At 30.0% G+C, this 14,979-nt stretch overlaps 1 protein-coding gene across 1 annotated transcript; it reads left to right on the forward strand.

Annotated features, from left to right (window-relative positions):
* Nucleotides 1–12,029: 12,029 nt before the first annotated feature.
* On the forward strand, nucleotides 12,030–14,884 carry LOC117917855 (chlorophyllase-1-like). Its single transcript, XM_034834294.1, has 2 exons — nucleotides 12,030–12,372; nucleotides 13,900–14,884. The coding sequence occupies exons 1-2, from the start codon at nucleotides 12,094–12,096 to the stop codon at nucleotides 14,578–14,580; spliced, it is 960 nt and encodes a 319-aa protein (XP_034690185.1). The 5' UTR covers nucleotides 12,030–12,093; the 3' UTR covers nucleotides 14,581–14,884.
* The last annotated feature ends 95 nt before the right edge of the window (nucleotides 14,885–14,979 follow it).

Raw genomic sequence — 14,979 nt, forward strand, 5'->3', positions numbered from 1 at the left:
TCTGGGAGGTTTTCGGTAATGGCTTCTCGATTAAGGAATAAATGTCTGGTAGTCTAACTTTATATTTTATTTTTAAAATAAAAAAACAAAAATATTTAATAATTATTATCTATTATTTTTGAGAAAAAATTTCTTTCTCCAAAAAATAAAAAAACAGGTGTAACAACTACAACACTATTTTTTCAAATTATTTTTTATTTTCTATTTTTAAAAATATAAAACAAAGAGATCAGGCTTATTTGGCATTTGTTTTTGAAAATAGATTTATAAAATAATTTTTAAAAATTATTCTAGAAGAAAAGCTTGAAAACTTGAAATATTTTTTAAAATTTTTTAATATTTTTAAAATTAATTTTATATCTAGTGTTTTATTTTTAATAATTTTATATATTTATATAATTAGTTTTTAAAACAACTCTTAGAAAATAAAAACAATTAAAAGATGTTATTTAAAAACACTATATTTTATATTTTAAGAATAAAAAACCGTCTTTCTCAAATGTGTTTTTTTGTTTTAAAAAATAGAAAATTATTCTTAAAAATAGTTGTCTAAAAAGTTTAAGGTATTTTTAGATAATATCTTTTTGTTAAGCTAATCACATTTAGTTAGGAAGTTAGCTAACCTATGTAACTATAACTATGGTCAATTAGTAACTATTAGTTGGTAACCAGAGTTAGATTGTAGATATAAAAACACATGTAAAGCAATCGGATGATAAAAGAACAGAACACGTTTCCACTCTTTCAATCCAAAATTTTCTAACACTTTGTTTTTTCGGTTTGCACTTTGTTTTGTACAACAATCTTGTTCTTTTTATTTTCTTCAACAAGACACTTTTAATTATTTTTCATAATACAAATATATAGAATGATTAAAAAAAACATCAAATATAAAAATTATTTTTTAAAAAATATTAAAAATAGGTTAAAAGTATTTGAGGTTCTCAAACAAAACATCATAGAACAGTTTTTGAAAATTATCATTAAAAATTATTTTTTAAAACTAATTTTTAAAATCATTACCAAATAAGACCTAAATCATTAACATGTTTTCAAAATTTTAATTATAAATTAAAATTAAATATGCCTGAACTAATAGTAAAGCAGATTTTTTTAAAATTTTTTATTTATTTATAAAAATTGTTAAATATTGACTAGCGAAAGAAGACCATTTAGAAAATAAAACTAGCAGGATCAATCATATTTTATATTTTATATTAAAGTAAATATTAAAGTAAATGTCCTATTTTATATTAAAGTAAGCGTTACATTTCAGTCTCAAAATAAAGTATAGTAGTTTACTTTTTCAAAAGAGAAAAAAAAAAAGGCCATGGAAATTGACAATCACGTGATAAGACGAAGAGGAGTCTTAACGGATAGTTTTCAAAATTTTGAATTTTTTAAATGATGAATCGACAAAGGAAGAGTCCTCGGTGGAACATGTCCATAGATGAGTCTCTTTCACTTAAACTTTAATTTTACAAATTAATAATATCAGTTTGAAAAAAAAAAAACTAAATCCAATTAGTGTAAGTGGACCAATATAGATCGTTACATGAAAGATATAAATAAATAATATTAAAATATAAGACTATAAACATATGAAATTTGAAGAGGATTATCACTAGAGCTATTGAAAGTTCCCCATCTTTTTTTATTGATAAAAAGAGTGTTTTTCCACATTGTGAGGCGATTTCGACCTAATTAAAACAATTAGACTTTGCTTTTATCTAATAAAAGTTGCATAATAGCTTATAAGGAAAGCCGGTGGTTTCTTTGTGTTAATCTACACAGCAAAAAACTTTGCCCATAGATCTTTCTTTTTAAAAAACCAAACGAATAGGAACAAATGTAAACAAGGCTAAAAAAATGTCTGCTACGGATTCTCTACTATGAATTTGATTATGAAACTGAAGTAGAGGCATTCTCCTAAGTATGGGGAGACATCTTTGAACTCAGGCAATTTCACTTGAATTATTCTTGTGAGTGAATCGTATCAACTAAACTATTTCAAAATTTCATATCCAATAGAAAGTTGACTTCTAATAAATTGTTTTGAAAAAAGTTATAAGATTTTGTTTATGATGATTTTTTAATTTTCAATTTCAATTAGAACATAATTGAATTTGTGAATGCCTTTGTGTGTTAATAATTTTAGATCATCCTATTATTATATTCTCGGTTGAGATGTTTAAAACCTTTCAAACTCTTATCATTTCAAATATGGACATAATTAAAGAAAGTTAGAGGTAACGGTAGGTATGTTGAGATGGTAGATGAAATAATAAAAAAATTGATTAACCAAGTTTTAAATTGTTATATTTTTATAAAAATAGAGTTAGCAACTTAAGGATCATAGATTAACTATTACTTAAAATGTTTTCGTCTTATATTGGATTGATCATGTTTGATTGCATTGTATAGAATTCTTGATTCAATCTAAGCTGTTGAATTAGGGTTGAAAACCTATTATTTAAACTTATTGTCATATTAGAGAGTTATGGTGAAGCTTCAAAACTTTTCTACATCAATGAGGTGTGTTTATTTTTCATTTTTAGAAAAAATTTAGATATTTGAGTTGAATATTAAATTTGACCAATGAGAAGTTTTTCAATAAAATGCGTTGATTCATTTTTGGTTTCCTCTCCTTACTAGCTACTCTTGCTCTTCATCTATTGGGATTGTTGAAGATGAATGAGAATGGTAAATTATTGTATATTTTTCCTTATATATATATATATATATATGATAATATATTAACTTCCTTTATTATACCCTCGCCAGGTGGAGAGTCCAATCTTGAACATGGGAGAAACAAAGTGGGCGCATGGAAGTGGTTTTATTAGAGCATCCGCTAGTTGATCTTCAAATGATACATGAGCAACGTGAAGAACACCGTTTTGAGCTTGGTCATGAATGAAGTTAAAATCAATGGCCATATGTTTCATACATGAAAGAAAATTTGGTTAGAGTAAAGATGAATTGTTAGCTTTTTTCCTATAATGTGTGACCATATATAATTATATTTGTGTAAATATTATTTAAGGGTATCAATTGATAGGTAGGTGAATCAATTGATTGGGTATCCAAGAGTCTTATGTATGGAAGACTCAAATTAAAAATGGGGAGTTAGAAAATTTAATTTATATGAATGTGGTGTTACAACTTTTGTAACCCTATCATTATGAAATTGATTTGATAAATTCTGTTTATGAGTAATGAAGGAAAATAGAAAAGTATAACCTATGCAATTATAGATATGCATTCAAGTTAATAACCCACCATTACCCATTAATTTGTACATAATGGGTGTAAATAATGAGTATAACTCCCATATAGTTTTTGATGGGAAGACTAAGAGATGTACAATTTTTTATAAGTTGAGGTCTCAAGCCACACTCTCATTCTCATGTCTTTTTTGTTGTTTTATTTTTAACAACATACACCACACAAGTGACCCATCCATTATATGAGAGTAGTGAGTTGAGAACCTTGACAATCCAATTCACAAGGTGACTCAATCTCACTTCAAAAGTGTTATTGGTATCATGGATCAAGATAAGAATATGATCATTATTTTAGTACTTACATTTATTTTGTTTTCTGCATCCAAAATTGTTTTTTAAAATAATTATTTCCGCATAAAGTTTATAAATGTTTGGTTAACAATTGGTATCAGAGCTAACCAATTTTGGATCATAAAACATATTTTTTCGTTTTTTGATTATTATTTGATCTTATGGACAACTAAAATATATATGATGTGATGCATATGAATGATGTAGTAACACATATTTTCAATGTTTCATGATTTCAATCATATCTATTGCATGATTTTATGAAAGTTGCAAAAATATGATTAGTAATTTAAATGTGTGATTATGGAAATCTCAAGAAATAATTTTTCTAGTATGTATGTTTATTTACTTATTTGTTTGAAGATGATCATATATATATATGTGTGTGTGTGTGTGTGTGTGTGTGTGTGTATGTATGTATGTGTGTGTTGTTTAACTTATGAAACAAGTGTTGATAAACCCAACGGAGGATCATCACCATGTTTGATTATATGACAAGAGTTTAATAATAAAAGGTTGATGAAGTTTTTACCCAACAGTATTAAACTTATTTACGTTTCAATACTTTTATTTTAATAATTATGTTATATCTATATGATTTATGAATTATTATAATTCAACCCAACGGAGGGATTATAATAATGTACTTTTGAATGATATGATTGTAGTTCAGTCCAATGAAAGAACTATGATATGGTCTCTTATGTTTATGATTAATGTGATATCTAACTTAATTTTTATTGTAGTTAGATTATTGTAAAGTGTGGTGTTAAATATTGACATGATATAAAATAATTTTCCTTTTGAATTAAATTTTATTTTGCAGCAATGAATCCTACTGCTATTACATGCTATTTGTCTGGTATTGAACAATTAAGTGGGGCAAATTTTAAAAAATGGAAGGAACAAATTGAAATTGTTCTTAGTTGCATGGATTTGGACTATGCCTTAAGAGAGCCTACACCCACAAAGCCTACTCCTGAAAGTACTTATAAACAAAAGACTTTATATGAAAAGTGGGAGCGCTCTAATCGCATGAGTATAAAGATTATGAAAGGTTTAATCATTCCTGCAATTCATGGAGCAATCTTGGATTCAAATAATGCAATGAGCTATATTAAATCAGTTGAAGAACAATTCTTAGGAACTTCCAAGTCCTTGGAAAGTACTCTTATGATCAAAATGATAACAATGAAATATAATGGTCATAGTGGTGTACATGAGCACATCATGAAGATGAGTGACATGACTTCTCAATTGAAAGGAATGGACATGACAATTTCTGAAGGTTTTTCTATTCACTTCATAATGACTTTCCTTCCTTTACAATTTGGTCATTTCAAAATTAATTATAATACTAAGAAGGATAAGTGGAAAATGAGTGAACTAATTGCCATGTGTGTTCAAGAAGAAGAGAGACTTAAAGTGGAAAAACCCGATATGACTCACCTCACTATCGGTCCAAATAAAAAATCCTTTAAGAAAGGTAAAGATAAGAAAAAAAAGCAAAGTAATGATGTATCTCACAATGGGCAAAAGGACGAAAATAAGATACAATGTCATTTTTGCCACAAAAAGGTCACAAAAGAAGAGATTGTTCTGGCTTTAAGGCTTGGTTGGAAAAGAAAGGTAAAACTCAATGCTTAGTGTCTTATGAATTTTATTTAGTTGATATACCACCAAACTCTTGGTGGATTGACACTGGTGCAAGCATCCACATAACGAATTCATTGTAGGGATACCTTACAAGAAAGAAACTAAGTAAATGAGAGCGAACCATTACTTTGGGAAATAGATTAGAAGTGGAAATTGAGGCTATAGACACTCTTCGTTTAATTTTGGATACTGGTTTCATTATGGATTTAGTACATACAGTTTATGTTCCTATTTTTACTAGAAACCTAATTTCAGTTCCAAGACTTGATTCTTATGGTTATGAATTAAAGTTTGGAAATAATGGAGTTTCCTTGTTCTATAATTCTTATTTGGTTGGCTTTGACACTTTACATGGTAATATTTATTCATTGAATTTAGATTGTAAATATTCACAGTCTCTTTTATCTTACCATGTGTATGAATTCTCTAAAAAGCGAAATCGAGTGAATGAAAATTCATCCATATTGTGGCATAAACGATTGGGTCACATTTCAAGAGAAAGGATGGAACATCTTATTAAAGATGAAATTTTGACTTCACTTGATTTTTCTAATTTTACTAGTTGTGTTGAATGCATAAAAGGAAAATACACTAAGGTTAAGAAAAAGGGTGCCTCAAGGGCTACTGAATTGTTAAAATGTATTCATTCTAACATTTGGGGACCTTATTCAATTCCAAATATCAATGGATATAAGTATTTTGTTAGTTTTATTGATGACTTTTCAAGGTATTCTTATGTGTATCTTATTCGTGAAAAATCTGAAGCATTAGATGTTTTTAAGATTTATAAAGCTGAGGTTGAAAATCAACTCAATCGGCGAATTAAAAGTGTAAGATCTGATAGAGATGGTGAATATTATGGTAGGTTCACCAAATCAGGTCAACATCTTAGTGCTTTTGCCTTATTTTTAAGAGAACATGATATCATTGCAAACTACACAATGCTTGGAACACCAGAGCAAAATGGTATAGCAGAGTGAGGAAATCATATTCTAATTGACATGGTGAGAAGTATGATGAGTAACTCAACCTTGCTTGAATTTTTGTGGGGTGGAGCATTGAAAACTGTTGTTCACATTCTCAATCGTGTTCCTAGTAAGGTTGTACCCAAAACTCCTTATGAGTTATGGGTGGGTAGGAAACCGACTTTGAATTATTTACATGTATGAGGATGTCCAGCTGAAGTTAAAATTTTTAACCCACAAATAAAGAAATTGGATTCTAAAACCATAAGTTGTAATTTCATTGGCTATCCTGAAAGATCAAAAGGTTTTAGATTTTATTGTCATGATTAGGGCCTTAAAATTGTTGAAACTAGACATATTGTGTTTTTAGAAAATGAATATTTTAGTGGGAGAACTGAGCTTAAAAAGTTAACCTCTAATGAAGTATCAACACCAATGATGGAATATAGTGTAACTCAAGAGGTTTTTCGTAATGAAAATGAGAATGTACCAACTACAGAAGTATCTTTATGTAGATCACAAAGAGAGAAAAGACCTGCTATATCAAATGACTATGAAGTTTATCTTAATGAGTGTGATTATGATGTTGGCTTGGAAAGTGATCCTACTTCTTATGGTCAAGCCATCAATAGTGAAAATTCAACTCTATGGATTTATGCTATGGAAGAACAGTTGAAATCAATGAAAAATAATGAAGTTTGGGATATTGTAGAATTGCCCAAAGGCATTAAAACTATTGGTTGCAAATGGATTTTTAAAACCAAACATGTTTCTATGGGCAATGTCGAAAGATACAAGGCCAGGTTAGTTGCAAAAGGATACACTTAAAAAGAAGGAATCAATTATAAGGAAACATTTTCTCATGTTTCCAAGAAAGATTCCTTAAGAATAGTCATGATTTTAGTAGCTCATTTTGACTTAGAGTTACATTAGATGGACGTTAAAACTGCCTTTTTGAATGGTGACTTGCATGAAGAGGTTTATATGGATCAACTTGAGGGTTTTCAGGATAAAGGCAAGGCACATATGGTATGTAAACTTAAAAAGTCCATATATGGTCTAAAGCAAACTTCTAGACAATGGTATCTTAAGTTCCAAGAAATTCTCATCACTTTTGGTTTCAAAGAGAATCTAGTGAATCAATGTATATAACTTAAGATTAGTGGGAACAAAATTTGTATTATTGTATTGTATGTTGATGATATGTTGCTTGCTAGCAACAATATGAGAATGATTTTTGAGACCAAACAATTTTTATCCAAGAATTTTGATATGAAAATCTTGGTGAAGCATCCTATGTGATAGGAATTGAAATTCATCGAGATAGGTCTCGTGGATTATTAGGATTATCCCAAAAGAACTATATTGAAAAAATTATTAAAAGATTCAACATGCAAAATTGTTCTAACAGTGTTGCTCCTGTTGTGAAAAGGGACTTATTTTGTGAACTTCAATGTCCTAAAAATGATATTGAAAAGAAACAAATGGACAAAATTCCTTATGCTTATGCAGTAGGGAGTATCATGTATGCTTAAGTTTGCACTTGACCAGACATAGCTTATGTGGTAGGCCTACTTGGACGATACCAAAGTAATCCAAGTATTGATCATTGGAAAGTAGTTAAGAAAGTATTGCATTATTTGCAAGGGACTAAGGACTACATGCTTACATACAGAAGAACAAATAATCTAGAGATTATTGGTTATTTTGATTCTGATTATGCTGAATGTAAGGATACTAGAAAGTCTACATCTGACTATACTTTTATGTTATCAAATGGACCTATTTCATGGAAAAGCCATAAACAATCATTAATAGCTTCTTCTACAATGGAGGCAAAATATGTAACATGTTATGAAGCCACATGTCATGCAATATGGTTGAGAAACTTTGTCTCAGGGCTTCATGTTATTGATTCGATAATGAGACCATTGAGAATATATTGTGATAATAATGTTGTTGTGCGATTCTCTAAAAATAATAAGATTACAGGAGGATCAAAGCATATTGATATTAAGTATCTGGTTGTAAGGGAGAAAGTTCAAAATGGAGTTGTCTCTATTGAACATATTAAAAATACACTCATGTTGGTAGATCAATTGACAAAAGGTCTTCTACCTAAGCTTTTTATGGATCATGTTGCGCGCATGGGCTTGGTGGCAAGTTTGTCAATTTTAGATTGATTGAGAGTGTAATGTATGTGATCACATTATAATGAGAATAAAGTTTTTGATTATGATATATTGATGATTATTATGTTACTTTTATACATCCATTTTGTGCACAATCTAGACGTTTAAAAGTTGATGGGACCATTATGTGAATGAATTAGCATTATCACCTTAATGTTGCTAATGTCATAAAAGTCATTGATTCATGTTAATGGAGGTGCTAGTACTATAATCCTTGAAGAATATTGGATCGTTTTGTGATCCAATCATTTCAAAGATTTGTGTTAGTGGTTCCATGAAACATAATCTTAACGTAAGGGATGCTTATTTTTGAGAAATTGTTATGACCACATTATGTTTTAATCTATTACAAATATAATTATGTAGGCCAAGTGTGAGATTGTTAGCTTTTTTCCTGGCCATTGTAAATATTATTTAAGGGTATCAATTGATAGGTAGGTGAATCAATTGATTGAGCATTAAAGAGTCTTATGTATGAAAGACTCAAATTAAAAATAGGGAGTTAGAAAATTTAATTTATATGAATGTGGTGTTACAACTTTTGTAACCCCATCATTATGAAATTTATTTGGTACATTCTGTTTATGAGTAATGGAAGAAAATGGAAAAGTATAACCTATGCAATTATAGAGATGCATTCAAGTTAATAACCCACCATTACCCATTAATTTGTACATAATGGGTGTAAATAATGAGTATAACTCCCATATAGTTTTTGATGGGAAGACTAAGAGATGTACAATTTTTTATAAGTTGAGGTCTCAAGCCACACTCTCATTCTCATGTCTTTTTTGTTGTTTTATTTTTAACAACATACACCACACAAGTGACCCATCCATTATATGAGAGTAGTGAGTTGAGAACCTTGACAATCCAATTCACAAGGTGACTCAATCTCACTTCAAAAGTGTTATTGGTATCATGGATCAAGATAAGAATATGATCATTATTTTAGTACTTACATTTATTTTATTTTATGCATCCAAAATTGTTTTTAAAATAATTATTTTCGCATAAAGTTTATAAATGTTTGGTTAACATGAATATCACTAACATTGTCACAATAAATCCCAAGTGCTTGGGGAAGCTGAATGCTAAGCTTAGTGAGAAGAGAGCACACCTAATTGATTTCGACAATTGTAGTAGCAATCGACCTATATTCAGCTCCTGCAGAGGAACAAACAATAATACACTGTTTCTTATTACTCCATAAGATGAGATTGCGACCCAGATAAACAATATAAACACTTACTTTGTTGAAGTGAAGCCATCCTTATTACTGGCCCAATTTGCATCAGAGAAGGCATGAAGCGAAATGGTAGAGTTATTGTGGATGAAGAGTCTATGGTTAGAAGTACTGCATAAATAACACAACCTTTTCACAGAAACCCAACGGTTTTCTCTTAAGGACCTTGGACCTTTTGACTACTTTCTTCATGTGGAGGTTGTTCCGTATGAACATGAGCTCCTTTTCTCCCAATGTTGATACATCGAGCATTTACTTGCTTGTACCAAAATGACTAATGTCAAACTAAGAGTCTTTATTAGGAATAAGCCAAAATCATGTTTAGAAGGATTCCAAAGAGTTCTATATGAAAAACTGAGAAGTAAAGTTTCAAGTAGTCCATGAGAGGGATTAAAAGTATTCGATGAAGTAAAATTTGTATTTAGTATTTTTTTTATAGTAAATTTTGTGCATTTTTTTTAATCTCTTCAAAGATTTCCACATTATATTATTGTGTTTTTGTATCTCTAATTTTCTTTATATTTTTCTTTTAATATAGTTAGAGCATGAATTTCATATTTGTAAATAAGTCCATATTAGAACAACAATTTCCCTTGCATGTTTCTTATGTATTTGCTAAAAAATTAAGAGAAAAACGGAGAAGATTAAAATTGTGAGGTACTCTTTGAGATTTTTATAACATTGGTTTACTCTTTGTTAGCTATAATCCACAATTAAAATTCACTCGTAAAATTCAAATTTTATAGATTTGAAAGAGCTAGTGATATTGAGTTTCAAATCAATAGCAACTTTTGGTTTAAGTCATGATAAACATTCAACAAGAAGCAATATTTTTATAACTTATTTAAATAATTTTATTATAATACATTTTCTCTAAGAAAGAATTCTTAGACTATGTTTGGTTTTAAAAAAATTTGAAAAAAAATGTAAGGAAAAAAATAGAAGGAAAGAAAAAGTGAAGAAAAATAAAGATCGGATTCAAAGTCAACAAATGATATATTATTTGCTTAAATTTATTTAATTTATTTTAACCCATCAATGTAAAGATTAACTAATTTGAAAATGTATAAGTTTGTAACTAGTATTAATTATATTCGATCTTTTTTATTTATATTTTTCATACCACAACCAAATGAGAAAATAATTTTGCTTAATGTTTTTTCTTTCTTTGATACATTTTGGGAATTCAACATAACCTTAATATAAAGTTAGGAAAGTGTTTGTTATGGTAGAAATTCTTTTTCATTCAATCATACTTAAGAAACTTTTATTGGTAATAAATACATATGGTATACAATTAAGTACACTCATCAACTCCATATTGAGCTTAAACAGGGATGACGAATAATTGATTTTAAAAATTAATTTAATTTAATTTGTATTTTCTTATTTTTAATATAATAATAATAATAATAATTTTTTTTAATAAAATAAGTTATAAAAATTTATAATATTTTAATTATTTATAAAGTTTACTTATTTTAATGTAATTAAAAAATTTTAAAAATAATTTTTTTTTTGAAAAAATTTAAAAAATTTTCAGAAAAAAGTTAAAGGATGGGTACTATTTAATTTTTTCGATTAAACATGAATAAAAATTATTTTAAATAAAGGGAGGAGGGTTGGAATCGTTGGATAAGATCATCCGTACCTAATCTTGAAATACCAAACGCACCCAACGGAGACTAGTGGAGTCGTCGCTTGACTTTCGGGCAAAAAAATGAACTTCCACGTGGAATTTTCCTCCTTTTTCTTGCTAAAGCCGTGTACACAAACCGCATGTTATCAATTTATCACCACAAACCATAGGGCGGCTGATGATAAAGCTGCCATGTACTGACAAAGATTCAAACACTAATCATTTTGTTTTCTTCGTCTTGCTAAAATCATGAGAAAAGCAAGTGGGGTTGTATCCTTTTAGGTTTTGTTGTCGTAATTGTTTTTTAAAACAATTTTAAAAAACAGTTTTAAAAATTATTTTAGTTAGCCTTTAAATTTTTTTTACCAGACCTTAAAATACTAAAAAAAAAAAAATTAAGAAAAATAAATTTCTTACATTTAATTGCATTATAAAAAATATGAAATAAAATAAAATATAATTAAAATTAGTTAAAAATTTATATATATTTCAATTATTTAAGTTTTAAGTCTAATAGTTAAATGAAATTAGTTTGAAATATCTTTTATTTTCATTCCTTTATTTTTATTTTTATTTTCTTTTACCATAATTAACCTTCAAAGTTTGTCACCAAATTGCTAAAAGTTAGGGTGGGGGCTTGTTAGTTGGTGTACTTGACTAGTATTGATTGACTAGAAGGCTGCTAAAATTATTTGGAGTGGGGGGCTCTTCCTCTTGGGCCCAGCTGCATAGCTGCCCAATGGCTGCAATCATCATTCTCTCCGATTATAAAATGAGAGATCTATACCTTGATTTCCACACACTGTAAAAGGGGGCAATGGCACTATTAGGAGGTAATCCTTCAACGCAGGGAATCAGGCTTGATTTGAAGACAACAACCAGTGTTTTTGAGCCAGGAGATTTGAGTGTGAGTTGCATTCGAGTGGAGACTTCAAACATCGCTTCCCCTCCCAAGCCATTGTTGATTGTTACACCAACCATTCAAGGGACATACCCAGTTCTCTTGTTTCTTCATGGCTTCGAGCTCCGCAACACCTTCTACACTCAGCTCCTTCAACTCATTTCTTCCCATGGATACATAGTGGTGGCTCCTCAGGTGCTTTCTCAACCTCTCTTCCCTGTTAACTATCCTCCTCCCCCTATTTTTCTTTTTCTTCTTCTACTAGTTTCCCATTTAGTTGTACTTAATATATAGTACGGGATGATAGGGCGGGTTCAAGATGAGTTATCCATTTCAACCTCGTTTCGTTTATTCAAAATAATTTTTATTTCCATCTTATTAAAAAAGTTAAACCGATAGGGTGAGTATGCGAATTTACCATACTCACCTGGCTTTGCCTATTTAACTTTTTTTTTTAAAAAATTATTTATTTTAATTACATTAAAATAAATATGTTTTATAAATAATAAAAATATTATAATTTTTTATAATTTATATTATTTTGGACGGATGGAACGAGATAAGACTAGATAATACCTAAACCCATTTTGAACCTGTCTCAGGTTTTAAAAAAATTCCAAATTTGTTTAAAACTCATTTATTTAAATTTTAAACTTGTTCCACTAGAAACGGAGTGGAGTGGGACAGGTACTCGAAAAAACCCGTCCTATTATTATCCCTATATATATTTATAAAATTAAAGGTAATGATGTTTGTAATTAAAGTATTGCACTCTAAATTAGTTTAATATATTTTAATATATTGACATAATGATTTAATATATAATTTAAATTTTTTTAAAAAGATATAGGTTAAATCATGGAAAAGTTATGAGTTTGAACCTTAGTGTCATAAGAGTAGGTGTGAGCACGATTGAGTTTAGATAGGCTTGAACCACTACAAGAATCAAATCATGTTGGTTAGCTTCAACTAAATTGGATTAACCCCAATTAAAATCGATTTATTTATTCACTCAAACTATTTTAATTTAACATGAATTAATTTAGTTAATTTGATTTAGAGCAAAATTGAAATTATACATTTCCTTTTTGTATTTGATCGTTTTTCATAAAATCCAAATGATTGGTATTATCATATAAAATAAAATTAATAACAATTGAAAAAATAAAAATGTCTAAGTGGGTCCACGAGCTACAAGTTGATTGGGGTAGATAAACAGTTAGTAGCTAGTGGAAGTCTTGCAGTGGCTTAAGCCACGAATCTTAAGAAAAACGTGCGAGGTAAGCTGGATTTTTATGGATTTAAAGTATTAATTATTGGCTGATTTGTGGGAACATCTACCAAGGCTGGGCTGGAGACCCCACTGTTGGACAAATTGCTTTAATTTTCCCATCAGTACCCCGTACTAGAGGTGCAACCTGTTTCACAGGTTGACCCGAATGAAATCCAACCTAACCCAATGTTTAGATGAGCTTTGGTAATTATTTTTGACATCTAGGTAGGTCTTATATTAGGGTTTTTCAATCTTGAACTCAATTTGAATTATACTGGACCAACGTTTGGGAAATTGAACCTAACCCGAACTTGATTTAATATTTTTAATCAAGTTCATCTAAAAGATTGCAAGGCATTTGGGAGAACTTTCAATTAATAACCGCATGCACATTTTCTATTAGTCTCCAATCTCTTACATGCAGTACTGTGAAATGGTTTTCTATATAGTTATACGGACTATTACCTCCTTCTGGAATTCAAGAGATCAAATCAGCAGCAGCAGTCACAAATTGGCTATCCTCAGGCCTTCAATCTGTGCTCCCAGAAAATGTGAAACCAGACCTACTCAAGCTTGCTCTTTCAGGCCACAGCAGAGGGGGAAAGACAGCATTTGCTCTGGCACTAGGGTATGCTGATACATCCCTCAACTTCTCAGCCCTACTAGGACTAGACCCTGTTGGTGGGTTGAGTAAATGTTGCCAAACAGTTCCCAAAATCCTAACCTATGTTCCTCATTCCTTCAATCTAGCAATCCCAGTTTGCGTAATCGGCACCGGGTTGGGCGATGAGCCAAGGAACTGCCTAACATGTCCATGTGCCCCAGATGGAGTGAACCATGTAGAGTTTTTCAGTGAGTGTAAACCTCCTTGTTCCCACTTTGTGACTACTGAATATGGTCACTTGGACATGTTAGATGATCATCTTTCAGGCTGCATTGGGGCGATTTCGGGTTATATCTGCAAGAGTGGGAAGGGTCCTAGGGACCCCATGAGGAGATGTGTGGGTGGCCTTTTTGTTGCATTCTTGAAGGCTTATTTGGAAGGTCAGAGTGGAGATTTCAAAGCCATTGTTGATGAACCTGATCTGGCTCCTGTGAAGCTTGATCCTGTTGAGTTCATAGAGGCATGAAATCATGGATTCTTTGCTATGCTATAAAGAGTGTGACAGCAGAATTTTTTTTTTTGTTCCTCTTTGGGAACAAAGATTCAAATAAACGAAACTATGTTGTATTGCTAATGACCACTAATATTCTCAAGACCCATCATTTGTGTTAGACTAAGAATGGGGGATGAGGTGTTCCATATTACAAGAACATCACATGTGAGACCAGGGTCATTTTTGATGGGGTTTCCACTTATTATGTTTGTTTTTTCTCTTACATGGCAGTGCTTAATTGATAATAAAAATGCAGTACAATGATTCTTGGCTTTCAGTACTGTGATCAATACTTTTGGAGGTTTCACTTGGCAGTACACTGCCATCCAACTCAGCTAAAGCACCATTGATTAATTGGAATTTGCATTATTC

The sequence above is a fragment of the Vitis riparia genome, chromosome 7 (genome assembly GCF_004353265.1).
Source record: "Vitis riparia cultivar Riparia Gloire de Montpellier isolate 1030 chromosome 7, EGFV_Vit.rip_1.0, whole genome shotgun sequence".
Lineage (NCBI taxonomy): Eukaryota > Viridiplantae > Streptophyta > Magnoliopsida > Vitales > Vitaceae > Vitis > Vitis riparia.

Bases quoted from the DNA above. Each gene is read 5' to 3' on its own strand.
- LOC117917855 (XM_034834294.1), top strand. From the start codon at position 12,094: ATGGCACTATTAGGAGGTAATCCTTCAACGCAGGGAATCAGGCTTGAT. The intron at 12,373-13,899 runs GTGCTTTCTCAA...TTTTCTATATAG, and splicing joins ACATAGTGGTGGCTCCTCAG to TTATACGGACTATTACCTCC.